The 22549-nt window shown below is 36.8% G+C and overlaps 1 protein-coding gene across 1 annotated transcript; it reads left to right on the forward strand.

The window, feature by feature from the left end:
- Positions 1–295: 295 nt before the first annotated feature.
- On the forward strand, positions 296–22374 carry LOC123516675 (nucleoporin 88-like). Its single transcript, XM_045276278.1, has 12 exons — positions 296–529; positions 5792–5961; positions 8246–8371; positions 8704–8905; positions 13409–13566; positions 15021–15106; positions 15623–15861; positions 16862–17055; positions 17196–17342; positions 21185–21341; positions 21589–21686; positions 22158–22374. The coding sequence occupies exons 1-12, from the start codon at positions 323–325 to the stop codon at positions 22219–22221; spliced, it is 1848 nt and encodes a 615-aa protein (XP_045132213.1). The 5' UTR covers positions 296–322; the 3' UTR covers positions 22222–22374.
- Positions 22375–22549: the final 175 nt, after the last annotated feature.

Consider the following 22549-nt stretch of genomic DNA (forward strand, 5'->3'; position numbering starts at 1 on the left):
ATAGGTCACACCAACGTTTACAACTACATCATCCTCTATGGCTCTGTGCTCATATTTCCAACGTCGGTTTGTTGGAAAATATGTGTTAACGAGAGAAATAGAAGAAAAAGAAAGTTGCATTTGTCTGAAAATCGAGGAAAGGATTATTAGATAGATAAATATTAAATGATCGAATCTATTTCTAACTTTTTAGAAATTTACACTGATGATATTGATAAAGAAATAATTTAATAATTTCAACTCATTTAGGTAGCGACTTCAGTAGGGTAAAGATATGATTGGAACGGTCTGGCAACAGTGACCCCCGTGGTTCAACTTGAGCATGTCAACAAACATGGCAGGGCGCGTTGGACGAGATGCGGCTTATCCTTTATTTGAAAAGATATCCAACAAATTCAACATCAGTCCCAGTAAAAAGTCATCAAATCGCCAATTGCTGTCAGTGGTGGATGACGCCCTGTTGTGTTGGAGCCCTGAGGACGGCTGTCTCTTCTCACAGATCCTGGACGTGCCCACCTCAGTTGTCCAGGTGAGAAAACGCACTGGATTCTGCATTGTGTGCGATAGCTCTCCAAAATGCGAAGGCCAATGGGTGCTCGGTAGCTGCAATTTATATGTAAAAAGAACCGACGCCTTAATTTTTTTTCTTTGTGTGTGTGTGTGTGTAGGAAGGGCACATGCAAGTGTAAGCGTCTTGAAACCTCTGTAAATTTATATAGTTACACCAACAGCTCATTTCCGAATGAAACTATTTTTTTCTAGTAGACATTTACGTGTTTCGAATTAATCTACATTTTGTTTCCGCCTCAAATCGGTGTTTTTTTTTTTTCAACCCCTTCTCCCTTCTTCCCACCGCTGCTCACTGCTGGTTACGCCACCCTATTTTAATTCACCTGTTTAACCCTAACAGCTAACCTAACCTAGTTGAGGTGACACACACCATTGATAATGTCTTCCTCAGAACAAAGTTAACTTTATCTAACACAATTAGACTGATCTAACCAAAGAAAACTAGCCTAACCTGACTAGCAATACTGATATTTTAACATGAAGTCATTACCTTATTTCTCTTAGTAAAATCTGGATATAATTGAGGCAACACCCTGCCCAGGGAAACATCTTCCATAGACTGATTCAAATAGAGTCACTTCTCTCCACAAACTGCTCTGTTTGGCTAGATTTATTACGGTATGTATTATTTTTGTTGGTCAGTGGTTGCATGCTCAAGTAAAAGAACCAATCACCATCATTCATTTGCTGTGTGCGCAAATGATGTGACAATATGCACAGATGAACGAACACGTAACATTGTTCCCCAGTGCCTCCCAGTCTATCATGTAGGCTGGTGTCGCTCACTCCCCAAAAAAGTGGTAATTTAAAAACATTTTTTATCAGTATAAACAATTTGTGATGGGTATGAATTACTCAGAGTAAAAAGCTTAATAAGATGAGAAGGATAACAAAAGCCATATTGCTGTTGGTGTAAGAGTATAATAATACCAAAACCTCCCACCTGAAAGAGTTCAACTCATAGGAAGGTGAAAACAGAAATGGACAGGGAATTTGAGAGTTTATCAGAGAAAGGGTTGAATGAAAATGCATAGTCAGTATTAAATCTTTGCAGCCAACCACACACATGCTATGATTTATATCTTTGGAAGAGAACCAGATAGGAAAGCAGGTACCTCAGTATCATTTTAGGAGACCACTAGCCTATAAGGTAACAGGATGATTTGACGGAATTCCATTTAAAAAACACCATCAAACCTTCCAAAAGTCACTCGCCATCAAAACTTCCATATAGAAAAAAGATAAAAGTATGCAGTCTGTCTAACATGAATTACCGCAAGTCCAAGTCTCGCAAATTTTTATGAGAGGTCATGTCACCACCACTCTTGCCTACAGATCAAATACCAATCACATTTCAAGATTTCCAGGATGTTGTCAAACCATCACATCATCAAGGTTTTCATCAACTGCTAGAGTATCTGGAATCCACATGGATTTCTTCCTGCACGTGTCCTCCATCTTCTTGTGGTATATTTAGGCAAGTTATTAGAACAAACAGTGATGTTGAGTGGTGGCATAATGGCCTGAACAAACTCTGCACCAAGGCAGGAAATTAAAATTACATCACTGTGTACAAATTAATTGAAGTCCTTCACCATGAATGTGGATGGGTTGCCATCCAGTGCTAGCTGGTCACAGAAGAAAAAATGCAGCAATACCAGCACACCACATTTTGTTACTACCAGTGAAAGATATTTGCTATATGTAAAGCATGTAATGCAAAATCCATTACCATAGGCCACTTGGTCAGCTCCTGGAGCAAGTTTTTTTTTTTTTTTTTTTTTTTTATACAGTAAGGCCTATAGTGCCTGTAGGCACACTTGAAGAGTGTATGGCAAGCGCTGTTCAGCTTCCGCCCATTAGTGGTGCAGGCAATTTTATTTATAGTGGTACCCATATTAGTACCCATATCACCGCCCAAGCTCATCTTGAGTGTAACCACCTAGAACCTGGGTATCATGGTGATATGTAGGTAACTTTAAACCACTCGACAAATGGCAAAGTGTTTTAAGGCTGTACGTGGTGGCATTCGAACCTACGCGTGGATGTCTGCCCGATCCCACGCTCACCACCTTATCCACTATGCCACTTTAAAGAGTGCAAACAGTGACGGTGACAGTTGATCAAAATAGTATTTTAAATATTCTGTGAGTTTATAGATAATGTTTAGTATTACCATAATCTGGTACTTTGATAATCAAACTATGGGTTATAAAGATACTTAAAGAGCAAGTTTTTGATAGAAGTCATTTGTATTAACCATGAAAAAAAATACATTGAAAGTTTTGATGATGTTTAAAAGTTCTGCTGAAACCTCCAATATCCACCGTCAAAACTGCACGCCATCGAATCCGCTTATATTCACCTACAATGCTCTACACCAGTGTTTATCAACTTGTGCGCCGCGAGTACTCGGACACATCCTGTACCCGTCCATCAGAGCTGCAGTCAGCTAGCATTCCTGAGCTGCCATATCAGTAACCAAGTAATAATTAAAAGTTTAATTAATGTTTTTCTTATCTAAGTCGGAACGTTCAGGATGGATTTTTACCTGTACTGCATCATTCTGTTTTCAACGTCACCCTGTAGACCTGAGACGCCAGGATTATCATTATAAGGCTTTTGGATTGAAATGGAAAAACAACACCCACATATTTAAAAAAAAGACCCAGAAAATACTCTTGCAGTTTTCAACCTCATATTTGTGTGAACTGGGATTTTCAGCACTAACAAATATAAAAACTAAGAAAAGATGTAATTTGCTCTCTGTTGAAGAGGAAATGAGAGTGTGTCTGTCAACTGTCCCTCCCAACATAGAGAGGATATGTAAATCAAGGCAGGCACAGGTGTCTCATTGATAAGGTATGTATTTTTTGTAATAATAGTTTATTTACAGTACACAATGTTTCCTGCTGTTTATTTGTACCTATTATTTTATCAATAATATTGTGTAACTGAGATATTATGGTTAACACACCGTCCATGAAAGAGTAAAAGGCTAATTAATTATGAAACTAAAGAGATGGTGCGTCGCCAAATCAAAAACATGTCTAGTGTGCCGCCAACCAACAAAGGTTGAGAAACACTGCTCTACACACTTAGAAGTATTGTTTGTATTGCCTTTATTGATGCTAAGAAACTTACTTTAGTGAAGTTTTCATTGCAAATCAGTAGTTTCTGGTAAATTTTTACTTGAACCAGTCTCTTTATTCTGGGTGAAACTATGATTTTTTTTTTTTTTTTTTTTTTTTTTGGGGGGGGGGGCCCTATTTTGAATTAATCTACATCTTTGTTTTTCCCACAAATCATTAATTTTAGTTTTATACCACTACGCCATCCCTCATCAGAAACTGATATATTATGATAGAAATGGAAAGCGAATTACAGTAAGCCCCTGCACTTGGCGAATCTCAGCTTGGCGAGATTCACTTTTTGGTGGTAGGGTGGTCACGGACCACCAAGTGCACGCTTGGCAATTTGAATTCAAACTTGGCGGTCCCCTGGCAGCCACACAGCGAACCATGCAGCTCCCCTGTGACGTCAGACCTCTCTCTAAACCTATCAGAACGCAGTGTGAGAGTCCCCTTCAGCCATTTTGTTTGTGCTACCCTCTGTTCTGCTAGCGTGGGAACGAATTCTGGCGATTTACCGCCAACATGGCCTCTACCAGCGCAACAGGTGGTACCAGTGGGTGTAAGGACAATGGTGGCGGCGACAAGGACGAAAGTGGGTGAGGGAAACAGGTGGAAAAACGGGAGTACAGACGAGGAAAGCATCACAAATGCTTGTTTATTGGTCTGTTTTGTACATGTGTTCTAATATGTGAAGGCAAAAGATTTTATTTCACCTTGAAAGATGGTATTTTAGAGGTCAAAAGAAGGACTTTGACAATGACCAAAGATTGATTGAGGAATTTTTAGGCAATTTATTTGGTATAAAGAACTCGTGTTTGGCGAAATTCGCATTTGGCGGTAGTTTCGCCAGTTTCGTGAAGTGGGGGGCTTACTGTAATACAAAACTTTAAAAGATCTACCAGAAAAAAATATATGATTTTGGCATCATCAATAGATAACAAAGCAGCAACATTCTCTGGCAAGGCTATTACTACCACCACCACCACCACCACCTAACTCAAAATAACTTAATCTAACCTAACTTAACCAAACTAATGTAATCTAAGTAAACTAACTTAACTTAACCTAACTAAAGTAATCTAGCTTAACTGAACTAAATGAATATGAAGTTGTTATATTTTTTCTCATAAAATCTGGCAATGCACTAGAAATAATCAAGATGACACCCACTGCTGACAGGTATTTTCCTTAGATTAATTCAAATATTTCAAATTGAACTGCATCTCTCTTTACAGGATGAAATAAAGCACTATGATTACCTTAATTAATTTTGTATTTTTTAATTGGGCAATGGCTGTATTCTCAGACCAAAGACCAGTCACTGACAAATTTCACTTGTACAACTGATGTGACATACACACACACACAAGCAAATTCACCTTTATCACCTTGCCTCAATGCTCGCCTGTCTACCATATGTGCTGGTATATCACTTCTCAACGTTAGCACAGAAGCGAGTGAGCTTGTTCCTTCAAAACAGTTTGATCTTATTGTAAAAATTTATCCCCAGCATACACATTGTCACAGGTACTTAGGCTATTCTCTTACTGTCTTAACTGTCCATACCTGGTGCAACAAGACACAGGAGCCCTGTGCTTGATTATATCAGATGTACAAATATCACAGCTTTTGCAACACATTGAACAGCAATGGTGCAGACACCACATACTTGTCTATCCACTTTACTAAAGGGGAATGCAAGAAGTGTCTGTCTCTGGATGCACTGAAACTACTTCCCAGCAGGGCAGTCCTCTCTGTCTCTATCTGTAAACTATTGGAATGTGGCAATTCATCACTCACTAAACATGGTGCACGAGGCCAGTTTTACAAGTAGATGTTTTCCTCATAACTTGCCCTCATAGTAATAATGATTTAGTACTTTTGGTTAAGAATATTATTTTTCTTAGACTTATCTATTTTGTATGTTATTTATCTATTTTTATATATTTCTGTGGATGATTTGTTTAATGAAATTTGTCACTAATTAGTTTTTATGTGTAAGACTAGAAAAAAACTGTGATGTGAATTCATTGAATTGAAAAGAAGTTGTTATTGAGCTACATTTATTCTTAAATTTCTTCCTGCAGACATTAGCTCTTTCCCGGCCTCCAGTTTGGGAGGTTGAGCAGCTGGTGAGGAACAGAAATGGAAGCTGCCTGGCTTTGGTTGGTAGTCGAGGTGTGGTTGTTGTGTATCTGCCCCTGCGCTCTGGCACTCCCCCTCTATTTGACCGTGGCAAGGAAGCTATCACCTGCAAGTAAGTTATGGTACTGTCCAAATATATATATATATATATATATATATATATATATATATATATATATATATATATATATATATATACAGTAAGGTCTCGGTTTACGTCAGAGTTACGTTCCTTAAACATGACGTAAGTCGATTTTGTACGTAACTCGAGTTTCCGTACATTTCAAAGCATATTATCGAGTTTTCAACCAATCATTGTTTATGGTCATTCAGGTAAGTTAAAGGTTATATTGTTATATTATTTACAACTATGTAGGAATATGAAACACAAGTTTGTTTTGTTGTTGATTAGGGCCACGAACGCGAAGGACTGCAGGTTGCCGAGAGGGGTGGACGCCTGAGGCCGCCAGGAGGGTGGGCAGGTCGAATGTTGTGACGCCCAGGGGGGACAGCTGGGAGCGTAGTGCAGTGCGGTGGGAGTAGAAGCGTGGGCAGCGGGGCAGGAAATGCAATAGGAAAGGGCAATAGGGATCAGCAGACAGGCGCAGATGGTGCAAGTCAGCTGCAAGTGTCGTGTGGCCCAGGCGAAGGCTCCGGAGTTGTTATTGTTGTGATGGGTGTGCGAGCCCTCAAGGTCGTCAACCTCCCCGTTGTCATGGTAACGGGCTTCCCATTTTCTTCTTCCTCCCTCACACACAGCTGCTGCCTCCCTTCTCATGTCTTTTAATTATGTCCTCTTTTTCTTGTAGCATAATGGTTTTCCTTTTCTTAGCATCACTGCTGTCACTAAAGTTTTCTCTTTGGTGCCATTGAGCAAGATACTAAGAACTTGAGTCAGTAAACGCAGAAGTAGGATAACACTCTTGCCAGGGGCGATGGTGTGGTGGAACTGAGGCAGGGTGTTATTGTATTCAAGCGTGAGGCGGGCGGTGTGGCGGGCAACCACCAACAATAACAATAAATCCCGCACTTTATGATTTATAAATTTTCAATTTTTTAATCTTAAATTGTCTTATAGTGGACTGACGTAACTACGAGTTTGACATAACTCGAGACCAACGTAACCCGGGACTTTACTGTATATATATATATATATATATATATATATATATATATATATATATATATATATATATATATATATATATATATACACACACACACACACACAGGCAACCCCCACTTAACGAAGGTTCACACAACAAAATTTTGTTACAACGAATGTTTCCTTTTACTACCATCTGCTAGTTTAATGAATACCAAACTCGCTTTAACAAAATTTTATCCAGGTAATTTTTTCCAAGTTTGAAAGCCCCGCTGTATCACGCAAGTTAACAAGCTTTTGAATACACCAGTGCCTTGTGGACAAAACACACACCACTCACCCCCCCTAGTTCAAAACGATAACAGCGTCAGCAGCAGGTCGTCTTCCCTCGCCCTACATGCCACCAAAACGCGCTGCAATGTCGCCTAGGGTTGCTAAGAAGACCAGGAAGTCTCTTACTCTCGTAGTGAAGCTGGATATTATTCACAGACACGAGAGGCGAGAAAACTAATAGCATTGCTTCCCACCATGGCTTGACTCCATCTACTGTCTACCATTTTCAAGTCAGCAGACTCTATTAAGAAGGCTGGTGAGATCATATCTTCCTTGCAAGCTAAAAGAACCACCTGAACTCCTGACTCTGCAATGGATAAAATGGAAAGCCTTGTAGAAATGTGGTACATAAGTTTTGTATGCGGTAGAATGATACGCCCTTTGTTTACATTCCACAGGTTGCCAGGTAGCATATTTCCTGCTCCACTCTCCCTCCCTTCATAAATTTAAAATCATCAACATTATAAAATTACTTACATACATACATTAGTGTACATTATAATGAATTAGTCTTAAATTAAACTGCTTAAATGTTTAACTTCATAATTTTTACTTTCATTAAACCTTTCACTGTACTCTTGCTTTGTTTACTCTCAATGGAAGCTCAAGTCAAGGGTTAAACTTGTTTGCTTAACAAAAATTTGCTTAACGAAGGGTTTTTTAGGAACGTAACCCCTTCGTTAGGCGGGGGTTGCCTGTATATTTTATATATATATATATATATATATATATATATATATATATATATATATATATATATATATATATATATATATATACTGAAAAGTTGGGATTCATATTATTAATAATTTTTTTATTATTTATCATTCATTTATTTTATTTATTATTATTATTATTATTATTATTATTATTATTTATTTTTTTTTTAGGAAGGCCTTTGTTTTCATTGTCATTACTTATTGACATTTTCTGCACTGTTTATTGTTCTTTCCTGCAGAGTGGAGTATGTTGCAGAACACTTCCTCACCTGCCATCCAAAGCTGGAAGTGGTGAGTGCTGCGTGGCACCCAGGTTCCCTTGAGAACAATCACATAGTTATTCTTTCTTCAGATAATCGTCTCAGGTTGGTTACATATTATTACTTATTATACTTTGTTTGAGAAACATTGTTTATAAGCTGTATACTTAGGTAAGACAAGAGGATAGAAGGATTGTTATTGGAGTAATAGTGGAATATGTGCTTTACTCATTTGTTTTACTCACCTGGTTGGCTAATCTAGTATTCTAACTAGTCGAGCAAGTAGGAGAAATTCCTGACATTTTGACAGTGTGTACTTCTAAGCTTGTCTTTACTCATTGTAGTGAATATGTAAATAATTAATGAAATACTGATATGCATCTGAAGTTATTCAAGAAATGGAATTCATTACATTATTACTTATTTTCCTTATGCAGAATTTATAATCTGTCATCAACTGAAATTCCTGAACAAACCATTGCCGTTGGGCCGGGTGAGGTTGGCGTCATCAGTACCTCTAGCATCACTTGCAACTCTACCCTTGGAGAGGATGCCATTGGATTCGACTTCGGTGTTCCCTCTGAACTTGTAAAATGTGTGTCTGGCAATCCAGTATCCAATCACAGCTTCAGCTACATGGTAAGTATGTAGTTTTATGTATTTGTTTATTTAATTAAGTTTTATTTTATTTATCTATATACAGAAAAGACTCAACACTCAAACTTAATTCGTTCCAAATGGCTGTTTGAGTATCAAAAAGTTTGACTATCGATACCTATAAATCAGATCATTTGTTTTAATCTTAGCAAAACCTCAAGTTTATAAAAATTTCAATGTGATGGATCACATAGAAGAGGAAGGGAGAAGGGTGGGGAAGAGGAGGAGGAGGGAGGTTGTCCTTCAACGACCTCCCTCCTGTGAATCCACTAGTGGACAGATGTGGCTCACTAACACTTGCACTTTCACTAGATTCCTTATTTTCACCAGTAATAAGCCTCTTTGGTTCCATTGTAAGTTTCAAAATGTGTGGATGCATCAAGTAAAAGTGGTAAAGGTGCACCAAAGCAAAATGTAAGGAGTGGAAAAGATGCTTCATTAGATACTTCCAAGCTCCTGATAGGACTCCTAGGCTTGGGAGACGACCTTTTCCTCAACCTTGTGCAGGGGATTGACACTCTGTTGTACCTACTCAAATACTGTATTGTATTACTATAGAATATTTTATTGATACAAAAGCTAAAAACATAGTACCTAAAATAACCTAAAATGTTTAAAAACAAAATCATATTTAAAATTTTGTGCCTAAACAGCTGTTCAAAGGGAATACTCATCACAAGGTAGTAGCACTGAGCAGTCAATCATGCTTGTATCATTATGAAACAATTATGATTTTTGCTTTTGTATTAATGAAATATTCAATAGTAAAACTACAGTCAGGGATGGTTTTTACTATGGGCAATGTGGATGACTGCCCAGGCCACAATCTATTTTGAGGCATATGAGCACCCCTCCAAAAGAATAAATAAATAAATAAAAAGAAAATTGTCAGCTTTTTACACTAATATTGCTGATTTCCACGTCAAGTTAGAGGAGTGGTCACTTGGGAACCCCTTCTATTTGTAATAAAATAGCAAGTAATATAGTTATTCATGTGTTTGTGGCTTTTTGGGTTGGGAAGCTTCAATGGTGGGTTTGGGTTTGGGTTTGGTGCGGGATGCTCAATGGAGGGTTTGCCCAGGGCATAAAAGTAGCCAGGACTGCCTCTGACTATGGTATTTATGTAGGTACGTTGTTGTTCCTATTTACTACAGAGAGTCAGTCCCCTGGACAACATGGCAGAGACCAAAGGAGAGTTTTAAAAGTAAATACAGTAAGGTCCCGGGTTACGTCGGTCTCAAGTTACGTCAAACTCGCACTTACGTCAGTCCACTTTAAGGCAATTTAAGATTTAAAAATTGAAAATTTATAAATCATAAAGCGCGGGGTTTATAGTTATTGTCGGCCGCCAGGCGTCACTAGTGGTTATCCACCACACCGCCCACCTCATGCTTGAATACAATAACACTCTACATACCTCAGTTCCACGACACCGTCGCCCCTGGCAAGAGTGTTTCTAAATCTGCGTTTGCTGACTATCTTAGTATCTTGCTCAATGGCACCAAAAAGAAAACTCCTGAGTGATAGCAGTGATGCTAAGAAAAGGAAAACCATTACGCTACAAGAAAAAGTGGACATAATTAAAAGACATGAGAAGGAGGCAGCAGCTGTGTGTAAGGGAGTGAAGAAGAAAATGGGAAGCCCGTTACCATGACAACGGGGAGGTTGACGACCTTGAGGGCTCACGCACCTATCACAACAATAACAACTCCGGAGCCTTCGCCTGGGCCACACGACACTTGCAGCTGACTTGCACCGTCTGCGCCTGTCTGCTGATCCCTATTGCCCTTTCCTATTGCATTTCCTGCTCCGCTGCCCACGCTTCTACTCCCACCGCACTGCACTACGCTCCCAGCTGTCCGCCCTGGGCATCACAACATTCGACCTGCCCACCCTCCTGGCGGCCTCAGGCGTCCACCCTCTGGCAACATGCAGTCCTTCGTTCGCGGCCCTAATCAACAACAAAAACAAGCTTGTGTTTCATATTCCTACATACTTGTAAATAATATAACAATATAACCTTTTACTTATATAACGCTTCTACTCCTACCGCACTCCACAAAGCTCCCAGCTGTCCGCCCTGAGCGTCACAACATTCGACCTGCCCACCCTCCTGGCGGCCTCAGGCCGCCCCTCTCGGCAACTTGCAGTCCTTCGTTCGCGGCCTTAATCAATATATTCCTACATAGTTGTAAATAATATACTATTATAACAATATAACCTTTTACTTACCTGAATAACCATAAAAAATGATTGGTTGAAAACTCGATAATATGCTTTGAAAGTACAAAAACTCGAGTTACGTACAAAATCGACTTACGTCATGTTTCAGGAATGTAACTCGGGACCTTACTGTATTCGTTTGATATAGTGGTGAAAGAGGTGAGTACAGAAAGAAAAATTAAAAACTGGCAGCTTGTTTATGTTGAAATGCTTGAAGTTGGTGGTGTTTTCAATCTGTTTGATTTATTTTATGTATTTTGCTGTAGGTAAAACTAATTTATGACCCAGTACTTAGTGGCTCTGGGCGACATTGGACCAGGCTAAGTAATAGTTAAGGGGGTTGACTTATCTGCAAGGTAAACCGATAGTACACCATTTTGAGATCATATTATAGAGGTTGACTTATGTGCTAGATATACAGTACCATTAGATTAGTTTTAGTGTTAGATTAACTCTGTTTAGGTTCAGTTCATCAGGGATACCAAAGTAGACAAAATTTTGTAGTTCTTCAAAAAGTCTGAAACAAGCAACCATATTTGGAAAACAAAGGACTCATTTGTGTTATCCGAACTTTTTCATTGTCTGGAGCAGTGCCTGCACCATTTAGTTTAGAAAAAACGAGTCGAGTGTATTTCACATTTCATAAAAAGTCTAAGGAGACAAACAACCATGTTTGGCAAATGAAGGACCCATTTGTTATTCAGACTTTTCCATTATCCAGACTGGTGCCTGCACCATTTAGTCCAGAAAAACAAGGGTTGAGTTTATTTTCATCTATTTTTTAATATATATATATATATATATATATATATATATATATATATATATATATATATATATATATATATATATGTATGTAAACCTCGCTTGACGAACGTCTCTAAGGACGAACAATTCGGGAGACGACCAAAAAATTTGTCAATATATCGACCCAGGGCATGAACGCGGTTAAACGGCTCGCCAGCAGGCGAGCCGTTTGTGTGATAGCCAACCTGGCTATCACACAACAACAAAACAAAACATAAGCTCAAAAGAAAATAGAAACAGGAAGATACGAAAAATATTACATAACATAATCTCCATGCCACCATGATTTTCTCCTGTTTTTCCTGGGCATGGTGATGTTACCGGCGCGCTCCACTGTAGCTTCCTCGGTGTTATCCTCTCTGCTATAATGGGGCCCCACATAGCAGCACTGACTTGTGACGCTACACACCTGTTGTGTAGCTCTGGCAGTCTGTGCACATCCAAAGTCCTCTCACATGACTGTCTTCTCGGATCTTGTCTGTCTTCCTCCCCATCCTCCTCTCTTCCATTCCATCATGCCATCAACTTCCAGTCTCTCAAGTAAATAACTTTTTCTTTTTTATTCATTTTATTATCATTTTGATAGCATTTAGGTAAGTAAAACAATTTAGGCTTTTTATAATTATTTCGTTCATGTCATGCATACATTAAAGGTCTATTTTGAATGGGTTTTATGGACAAAAGTATGATTTTTTTTTGGGGGTCTGGAATGGATTAATGGTATTTCAGTACATTCTTATGGGAAAAATTGATTAAGGGGACGAACAAGTCGGGTGACGAACAGGATTTAGGAATAAATTATGGTCGTGAGCTCAGGTTTTACTGTATATATATATATATATATATATATATATATATATATATATATATATATATAGTTAACCCCTTCAGTGCCATGACGCGTTTTCATACTAATTCTGCTTAATATTTGGTGATTTTATACAGCTTCAGAAACTCATGTAGGGAAAAACAGTGAAGACTGTGTGGCCATTAATCTTTTGACCTCCGTAGACCCTTCTTAATGTCATTAAAATGGTCTAATCGCACACAAACTCAAGGTAAAATGTGTCCCAGTACTGAAGGGGTATATTTATTTTATTTTTTTTATTTATTTATTTATTTATTTATTTATTTTTATTTTATTTTTTATTTTTTTTTTGTGTGTGTGTGTGATCATTGATGAAAAGAATAAGTATGGGAATAACATTGTCTCCTTCTAACTTGCAGTGTAATTAATAAATTCTTGATACCTTTTTTTTGTCATACAAATCATGTGTGTGGTTTGTGTGAAGGAATGTGTATTCTTTGATTTTGACAATAAATGTGCATATGTAATAGTAAATCATATTAGATTATCGTGCCTGCCTTATTGCTATTATGAAATTTTTACAGATTTTACCATATGGTATGTGAACATTTTTTAACTAGTAATGTAATTTCTATTTCATTCTATAGTTGTCTACTGGTGCTTCATCTGCCCCTCAGTTCAGCTTACAAACAAGTGTTAAGCTACATGTGTATGAGACAGTGGAACTGGAATTGTCATTACTTCCTGATGACCAAGGATTCACCACACCTCTCCTTCTTCATCCAGATCCCACCACTCCAGCAAGGTGACAGACTCTTTAATATACTGGTATGATGTATAGGAACAGTATTTTATATATATATATATATATATATATATATATATATATATATATATATATATATATATATATATATATATATATATTCCACTCTTCATTTAATGTGCATAAATTTGAAAAGTATTGGATACTACAGACAAAATCTAGATTTCCAAATTTGTTATGTTTTTTTATAATGACTGCCCATTGTTGAGATAGAAATTATGAACTAAGTGAACACTGACCTATAATTTTCAACATAAACATCTAGTGCTTGGAAGCTTCAGTGGCATATCGCTTAAACTGCCAGTATGAGCTTTTAGAAAATTTTAATTTATTAGGTAGATGTTTTAGAGCAGTCTTTAGGTCAGAGCAAGAAAAAATATTACTGTGGATATTCCATGTAGTAGAAATTTTTGTCTTTTTCTATGTATCTTCCTGCTGTGTGTGTGTCTTCATTTGGACATGACAAGAACAGTGGTAAATGAAGAGCTCAATATAGAAAGAATGGAATGGACCATTTCCAAAAATTTGATAGAAACTCTTTTCAAACTTTGTGAAGCTTCAAATGATTATATTTTAAAAAGTTTTCAAGATATTTGAATTTCTATTTTCAAGATCTGTATCAGTAGCTCCTAAAGGAATTTAGCCACAGGCCTATTGCTGCATGGTACAGGATTATCTTGCCTTTCTGCTGAGTTATAGGCCCTTTGCCTTACCATAAATATCAGAATAACATAATCTTCCCTTTCTGCATACCTAAAGCCCTCAAAATGGTCTCATTCATGCTTCATTGTAGAAGGCAATGTTTTCAGATTATATGACTTTAGACCTTATAGACACTGTGATGGGCAGATTATCCATTCCAACTAAAAATTATGGATTTGTGGCTAATGTTTATCAAGAAAATAATCCCAGTACATATTTGATATTTTGCCTTTCCTGCATTAAGCTACTCAAATTGAATTTGCTATGTAATTGCACAGTGTCACCTTTAGTGGCTGGTACTAGGTATTTTCACCAACCTATTTCTACCATGCTGCCTGTCCTCCACTATACTCTTGCTACTAGTCTTCCTGTTGAGAAAATATTTTGCTTGAAATACAGTATTCCATTTTCATTGACAAATAAATAGTACAGGATTGAAGTAAATTATTCCATGTTCAAAGGTAACTTCAGTATCAAAATTACTGATATTATTATGGACTGAGCCCTCCATTCTGGTTATGATGGTGTCCTGATAGGAATTAGCTACATGCCTATCATTATAAGTATGTGAAAAATTGCATCTTTGAAAATTGAATAAAGGTGTGTACATCAGAGTGACTAGTCAAAAACACTATGATGATTTTACCTCAGGTTACTAATAACTTATATGAAGTACCTAACTTTTATCTATCTTTTGTATCCATTCATGTTTATCTGTGCACTGATGGCAGGTACTTGGTGAGCCATGAAGCTGGTGTGCACACAGTCACTGTTCCTCTTGTGGAGAAGCTTCTACACTACAGTGAACTCCCTGATGGTATGTCATTCTCCCTTCTGACATCTTAACCTAATATTCAAAACATAATCACAAGAATATTCTTATCCATTTTCTTGGATTTTAATCACTTTTTTATTTTTGTCTAATATTATCAGCTAACTGTATATATATATATATATATATATATATATATATATATATATATATATATATATATATATATATATATATATATATATATATATATATATATATATATATATATATATATATATATATATATATATATATATATATATATATATATTGGGGTAGCAATTCAACATGAGGGATATAACTGTTTCTTCTTTGCTACTCTCATGTTTTGTGTTTCAGCACCTCTGGTTCAATCTTGCACACCCTAATTATTGATTCAAGATACTTGAAACAATTCACCTCTTTTTCCTAGATGTAATTCTAGAATTTATGGATAAAGAATTAATTATTTACTAATATTGTCTTTTCTCATTTAACGTCCAAAGAATATGTAAATTATTCTTCATTTTTCCCATGCAGATGCTGGTTTCACAGAAAGTGAATTCCCTTGTGTGGTGGACCATGTACTGTGTACCAGACTGGTGACTCCTGCTACTTTGCTCCCAGTAGTGGGTTTGGTGGCCAGTGCTTCTCACTCACTTTTTATTCTTCTAGCATCAGGGAAAGTCTTTGCTGTAACATTACCATCTGCCTTTTTGCCAGAATTAATTGAACATGCTAATCCAGAGATTGACCCTGTGCCATCTCCTTTAAGGAAGGTATGTTATCTTGATTGTTCATGTTAAACTGATTATGAATGGTATTTGGTTTCAGTTATTTTGAATTATTACCATATGAGAGGCAGTGGCATAGTGGATAAGGTGGTGAGCGTGGGATCGGGCAGACGTCCACGCGTGGGTTCAAATCCCACCATGTACAGCCTTAAACACTTTGCCATTTGTCAAGTGGTTTAAAGTTACCTACATGTCACCATGATACCCATGTTCTAGGTGGTTACACCCAAGATGAGCTTGGGTGGTGATATGGGCCCTAATATGGGTACCACTATTAATAAAATTGCCTGCACCACTAATGGGCGGAAGCTGAACAGCACTTCCCATACACTCTTCAAGTATGCCTAGAGGTGCTATAGGCCTTAACTTAAAATATGAATTTTCCTGTATTCTCACTGCCCTAATTATACAGTGGTTCTCAACCTCAAGTTTGCAAACTTCAAGGGGTTCACAAGAAGATTTCCAGGGGTACTTAGATGGCTGATCTAATAATATCCTTTGCAGTATACTATTGCATATTGAGTTAGTGTCAGTCACCAAATTAACATTTTGTTCAATGTCAGATTACTGGGGGGTTCAGGTAGATGGTCTTATAACTCAGGGGGGTTCTTAATGAGAGAAATGTTGAGAACTAGTGCCCTAGTATTTCATATCCCATATAACAATAATACAACATTTTGCTGCATTATGTAACACCTAAAGAATATGATACATACTTAGACAGCATTAGAGGAAAGATGGGAAAAAAGTGTAATATCCTTAACGTAGAGAACTGCTGCTGACATGAATCCATTCTGGATCTGATTAGCTTGATTTCACTGGCAGCCAAGATGATGCTGATACTGATGCAATTCTATCGTTAGTCTGAACTGGTTAAATCATTCTTACTTAAATAAACTAATCCAGATTAATTTAGATAGCAGTCAGTCAGATGTTAGCTTATCAGAATGGTCAACTGATATCTAATAATTATTCTTGTTTACAGATACATACTGAGAATTTTGAAAATCACATCCGAAGCACCTTGCAGCGTACAACTTCACAGCCCTTGCTAGCCTCTGGGACCACTGGCCGAGTTACCCCCAGTGAGTACATCCATCTTCTCAACCGTGTGATGGTGACTCTACGCACTAATTACATGCAGCCACAAAAAGTTGCTAGAATGGATATGGAAAAAAGGTATGTATATTTTTTAATATTAAGAAAGTACTCCCAAACTTTGACATTTTTCTTTTTATCAATAGTCCACCCTCTTCCTTTTGAATTAAGGTATCTGATAAAATATTTTCTCAATTATTGTATGCTCTTTTGATTTACAGGTCTGATATCCTTGGTGAACAGAAGCAAAGGTTAAAAAGTGATTTAGAAGATCTGCAAGCAAGAAAAAAAGCTCTAACAGAGAAAGCTCATGAACTAGCAGAAAAGTATGAGGATGCCAGTGAAAAGAAGTGCTTACTTATAGGAAGGCAAGTTTCTCTTATTATGTTTGTATAGTTAAATTTAATTTTACAGGAATTCACATGTACACACACACACACACAGATTCATGGAAAGTGAAGCAAGCCACATGGATGATCTTTGCATAATGTTTATCTTACCTACATTTCATCACCAAATGGCAGAAGCAAAATGCAGTTTTCCACAGTTACCACAGTCATCACTCATCATGATAGGATCTGCACATTTTACCCAGTCATCTTCACTCATTCCACTCCTCTGCCAAATATTTTTGTACTTATTGCTTTCATTGATGCATTGTGTCCAAAGCTACTTAATGCTGCTTCGTCAATTTTACTCTTGTTTGGAACATAAGAGTGCGATCTATTACTTTAGTTAGCTTATGGATAAATTCCTTATATAATGAAGTATCATTCATGTTCTGCCTGAGTGAATTATGGAAATTGCTTTAAGAACAAAGAATATTTATGCAAATTTTATGCACTACTTTCTATTCCCTACTCTTTTGAGACATCTTCTATGATTGCTTTGTTCTGTGTTTTTTAATGAGTGACTATTGTAGAACAATTTCTAGAATAATACTTTTCCCTTAGCACTCTCCATCTCAGCGTAAATATTTCTTACTTACAAGTTGTCTGGCAACCCGGTGATTTAAAGAAAAGAATTTGTAGAAACTGTTTGAAATTGAATATTTTCATTTCATATTTGAAAAAAAAATAGAAACTAATTTCTTCTTCATGACAAAAAAAAGATCATTCAATTTGGTTAAAACTGACAAAGTTATAGCCTTCTGAATGAAAAAAATAAGTTTTTCAGGAAAGGACTTTAAAGTTTAAATGTCCCACGGCTGCCATTTAAACATGTCCCAGCCTGGTAATCTTGGTCTCAATACTTTCTCCTTCCTCTTCACCACTACCTCATGTTTTCTGTCACGCTTCTGGAAGTGAGAGGTAGTGATACTGTAGGTATGAATCTAAGGATGTCACTTATGTAGTCAATTTCTCATAAGATTAGAGTTCCCAGAGAGTAGATTTGCTTGTTAGCATTTTTGTACTTATACCAAATGCTTTAGTATTGAATGAAGAATGACGTGGAAATCTGATAGATCATTTTAGGGAAATCCAGAGACCTTAAGTATAAAGTGTATATCGCTAATGAGCAATACACACATCCTCTCCCCAGTGAGGTCCACAGACCACTGACAGCAGACGACAAACATTCTGGCACTCAAAGCCACTGAGTTAGGGCTGCTAAACAGTACCAGAAAATAATGATTCAATTCCACAATAAAAAAAAAATATAGATTCAAGTTCAATGATCAATATAGAAGCATTACCTGTGTAGGGAGGCGGTGGCATAGTGGATAAGGTGGTGAGCGTGGGATCGGGCAGACGTCCACGCGTAGGTTTGAATCCCACCACGTACAGCCTTAAAACACTTTGCCATTTGTCGAGTGGTTTAAAGTTACCTACATATCACCATGATACCTAGGTTCTAGGTCAGGGATACTCAACTTCTTTTAGTGAAGGTCCAAGAACACAGTTTTCTATATGTCAAAGGTCCGAATGATGATTTATAAAATAGGGATATAAATCTGATACACATAAGCATGCTAAACATTTTATTTCATGTTACAAGTACACAACTTTAAACTTCAAAGTTATTCATAATTCCAACTTCAGAAAAATATCAATTCTACAATAATAATAATAGTACTATTACTATGTTTGCAAAGAAAGCCTATCTAACTGCCAAAGAGAAATCCAAAGAAAATATCTTTTAAACTCATTATAATGCCGGTACTGCACTAACTGAAAACGTAAAGTTGGTAAACATTACTCAGGTACATTTGTCACAGAATGATTGAATTTTGCAAATGCTCATTAATGTGAAAAGTTACATTTCTTGTTCTTTGCAATGTCCTTGAACCTGGGAACAAAGGATGTGACAGCCAATCTCAGACATTGGTGAAGGTGTTCATTGGTCATTCTAGAGCGGTATTTGGTTTTCACTAAATTCATTGTAGAAAAAGCAGATTCACAACTGTAAGTAGATCCAAACTTTGTCAGAACATACACTGCAACTTTATGCAGACTAGGAAAAGAATCGTGTGATACCTTCTGTCTCCAGAATGTGACAGGATCACACTGAGCACTCTCCTCTTTTAGGATCATATTTTCATGCAGATCAATTAGTTCCATTTGAACTGATGCAGCATTTACCCTTTTGAACGCCTGTTTTGCTACGTGTAAAAACAAGGTTACATTTGAAACCATGAAGGGGTTCTGAATAAAACCGCAACAGCAGACTTCCTAGTGAAAAATCACCATCACCAAAACGATCTTTGAAGTTGCCAATCAGTTTATCAATAAATTCAGTATAATTATGACCTTTCTCTCCGTTGGTATGCTCCAAAAGTCTGGGAAAGTGATGAAGTTCTCCCTGCAAGTCATTTTTGAAAAGTTCCAGCTTCTTCTGGAAAGCTTGAACAGATGAAACAAGATCACACACTGTGTTATTTTTTTTCTTGTAGTTGAGATGAAAAGTGATGTCTGTTAAGAATGCTGTTTTTTCCATCTCCTTTTCGTCTTCCAAAAAGTCTAAAAACCTATTTGCTTTGGCGGCACTTTGTTGGCTTCTAAGGAATTTTTGTACTTTTTTTCTGATACTCCAAAATCTTTCCAAAACCTTGCCCTTGTGTGTGTGTGTACCGGGGTACGCACAACAGCTATCGGCGGTCCGGATTTGGACCGCGGTCCGCCAGTTGAGTACCACTGTTCTAGGTGGTTACACTCAAGATGAGCTTGGGCGGTGATATGGGCCCTAATATGGGTACCACTATAAATAAAATTGCCTGTGCCACTAATGGGCAGAAGCTGAACAGCGCTTCCCATACACTCTTCAAGTGTGCCTACAGGCACTATAGGCCTTACTGTATAAAAAAAAAAAAAAAAACAGGTTGCCAACGGTCGCATTTTTATATTTTGCTAATAAAAACCAATTTAGAACAAAAATTCACTACCAGACTTTGAGAGGGGATTGCCAATTCCATATTCATATTTAAGAAAGAGAAAAAAACATTTTCCTAAATTCTCGGACAAAATATTAAATCTATGGTGACACAACCTTAATCTGTCTTTATGAGCTTATTAAATAAAAGTAAAATCTACCTAGTTCATTTGATTTAGTATTGCATAGAAGAATTTGCACTACAATACCACTTAGGACATACTAATGATTCATTGTATAAGGATCTAATAAACAAAAAATTTATTTGAAAGATAGCCGATGTTGCCAGAGTGACTCATTCCTGTGTGAATATAGGGTATGCTGTGTCCAAGTGGAGAAAAAAATATTCATGGTGTGACAAATGATGAAATAAGCAACCCTTAACTTTTTACCTCATCTAAGTTGAGATAATTGAAAGTGAGATGATGAAAATGACATACATGATTCAAATAGATATTAATGCAAGAAAATAATCTTATATGGAATTGAGAGATAGAACATTTGGTAGTTCATTTTTTCATTATTCTAGAAAGTTTAAAGATCATGTATTTTGGTTGATAGATTATTAAACAGAAGAAAGTTTAGGCAGTTTTGCATTTACATAGTTTTCTAAGGGAAGAGGACATAAGTCTGCTATATGGTAGATACATAAGGGGTATGTTGAACTCCTCCCTCATATTATCATTATCATCATTGTTTCTGATGCTTTGTTTTCCTGTTAAATGAATTTCCTCCCAAGGCTTAAGGTTATCTTCCCCATGCTTCTCTTATTCTTCAACACATGTTTGTCAACTCTCAAACTTTACACTTAGTGAGCTGTGGTATTGTTTGCTTTCTTCAGATTGGAACGTGTGATCAGCAGAATGATGAGAACTCTTCCTGTGCTATCCAGCAGTGAGAAGAAAATGATGCAAGAATTAGAGGCAATGCAGACTCACATTCCTGTATTTTTGAACCAACTTGCACAAATAAAGGAGAAGGAAAAGCTAACAAGTCAGGTAAATATTATACCTTTGGATCTTGTCAAATGTTTTTTTTTTTTTTTTTTTTTCACATTTGTATCAGGTGTTGCCATCACCACCACTAACCTTTTATGTTCTTGATTAGGAATTTGAAGACAGAATTTGGTGATAGAATTCTCAAAAATACTTGGTTATTTTATTTTTTTTTTTTTTTTTTTGCATAAACTTTGAACATAAAATCGGGGAGAAAAATATTGTATTTTATTGGTTTAAATTATTCTAGATGGAGACTCACCATACATCAGAAGCATCAAGAGGGCACCAGGTCAGCAGCATTTCAGAGAACCAACTCAAGACTCTTAGTGAAGCGCTGTCCAAAGAGTAAGCCCAGTCAAGTCATAGATGTGTTTGCTTTAAGTTGTAGTGTGCTGATACAAAATGTTTATATACACAGGTCATGAATTATATTGTGCTTAATTTTCTGTGTCTTGAACTTTTGTCGTGGAAATCTTTTCTTGAGCTTGTTTGTGTTGATAACAAAATCATGAATAGTAAGAGCATCTATTTATTTATCAGTGTCCATAATTTCCCTTCTATGCTTTCCATCTTTCAGTTATAAAACCTCTTCATATTAATAGCTTTCCCTGATGTATTAAGTTCAATGTTATTTTTTTATGTTTGCTTGATTCTCTCTCTCTCTCTCTCTCTCTCTCTCTCTCTCTCTCTCTCTCTCTCTCTCTCTCTCTCTCTCTCTCTCTCTCTCTCTCTCTCTCTCTCTCTCTCTCTCTCTCTCAACTTCTAACTCATATTTAGTATGGAATCAATGTGATTATCTTCTACTGTTTATTGCAGGGGAGAAAAGTTGGTGAGTCTCACAGAAAAGGTTAATCAAGCAAAGCAGGAGTTTCATCTATGAAGATATTGGTTTAATAAGTTGATCACATAGAATGGGAAAGTGAGTCTGAAATTATATTAATTGAATTGATGATGTGTTATTATTGTGTTTTGTTTCAATTATTTTATAGATTTTTTTCCACTTCCTGTTGCATTAAAATACAGTTTGCCTCCAGATTCTTGTATCATTTACTATTCACTGTTATTTGTATGTATTAACATTTGGTAGAGTGTATGTATATATTTTGTTTTAAGGGAGGCAGTGGTGTAGCGGATAAGGTTAAAAGGGGCCTGATAGAAGTCTAAGTAATACGTATAGGCTTATAACAAGGAGAATAAAAAAAAATTCT

Source organism: Portunus trituberculatus, chromosome 41, assembly GCF_017591435.1.
Source record: "Portunus trituberculatus isolate SZX2019 chromosome 41, ASM1759143v1, whole genome shotgun sequence".
NCBI lineage: Eukaryota > Metazoa > Arthropoda > Malacostraca > Decapoda > Portunidae > Portunus > Portunus trituberculatus.

Coding starts and splice junctions, on each gene's coding strand:
- LOC123516675 (XM_045276278.1), top strand. CDS start 323: ATGTCAACAAACATGGCAGGGCGCGTTGGACGAGATGCGGCTTATCCT. Junction 530..5,791: donor TGCCCACCTCAGTTGTCCAG/GTGAGAAAACGC, acceptor TTCTTCCTGCAG/ACATTAGCTCTTTCCCGGCC. Junction 21,342..21,588: donor AGGAAAAGCTAACAAGTCAG/GTAAATATTATA, acceptor AAATTATTCTAG/ATGGAGACTCACCATACATC.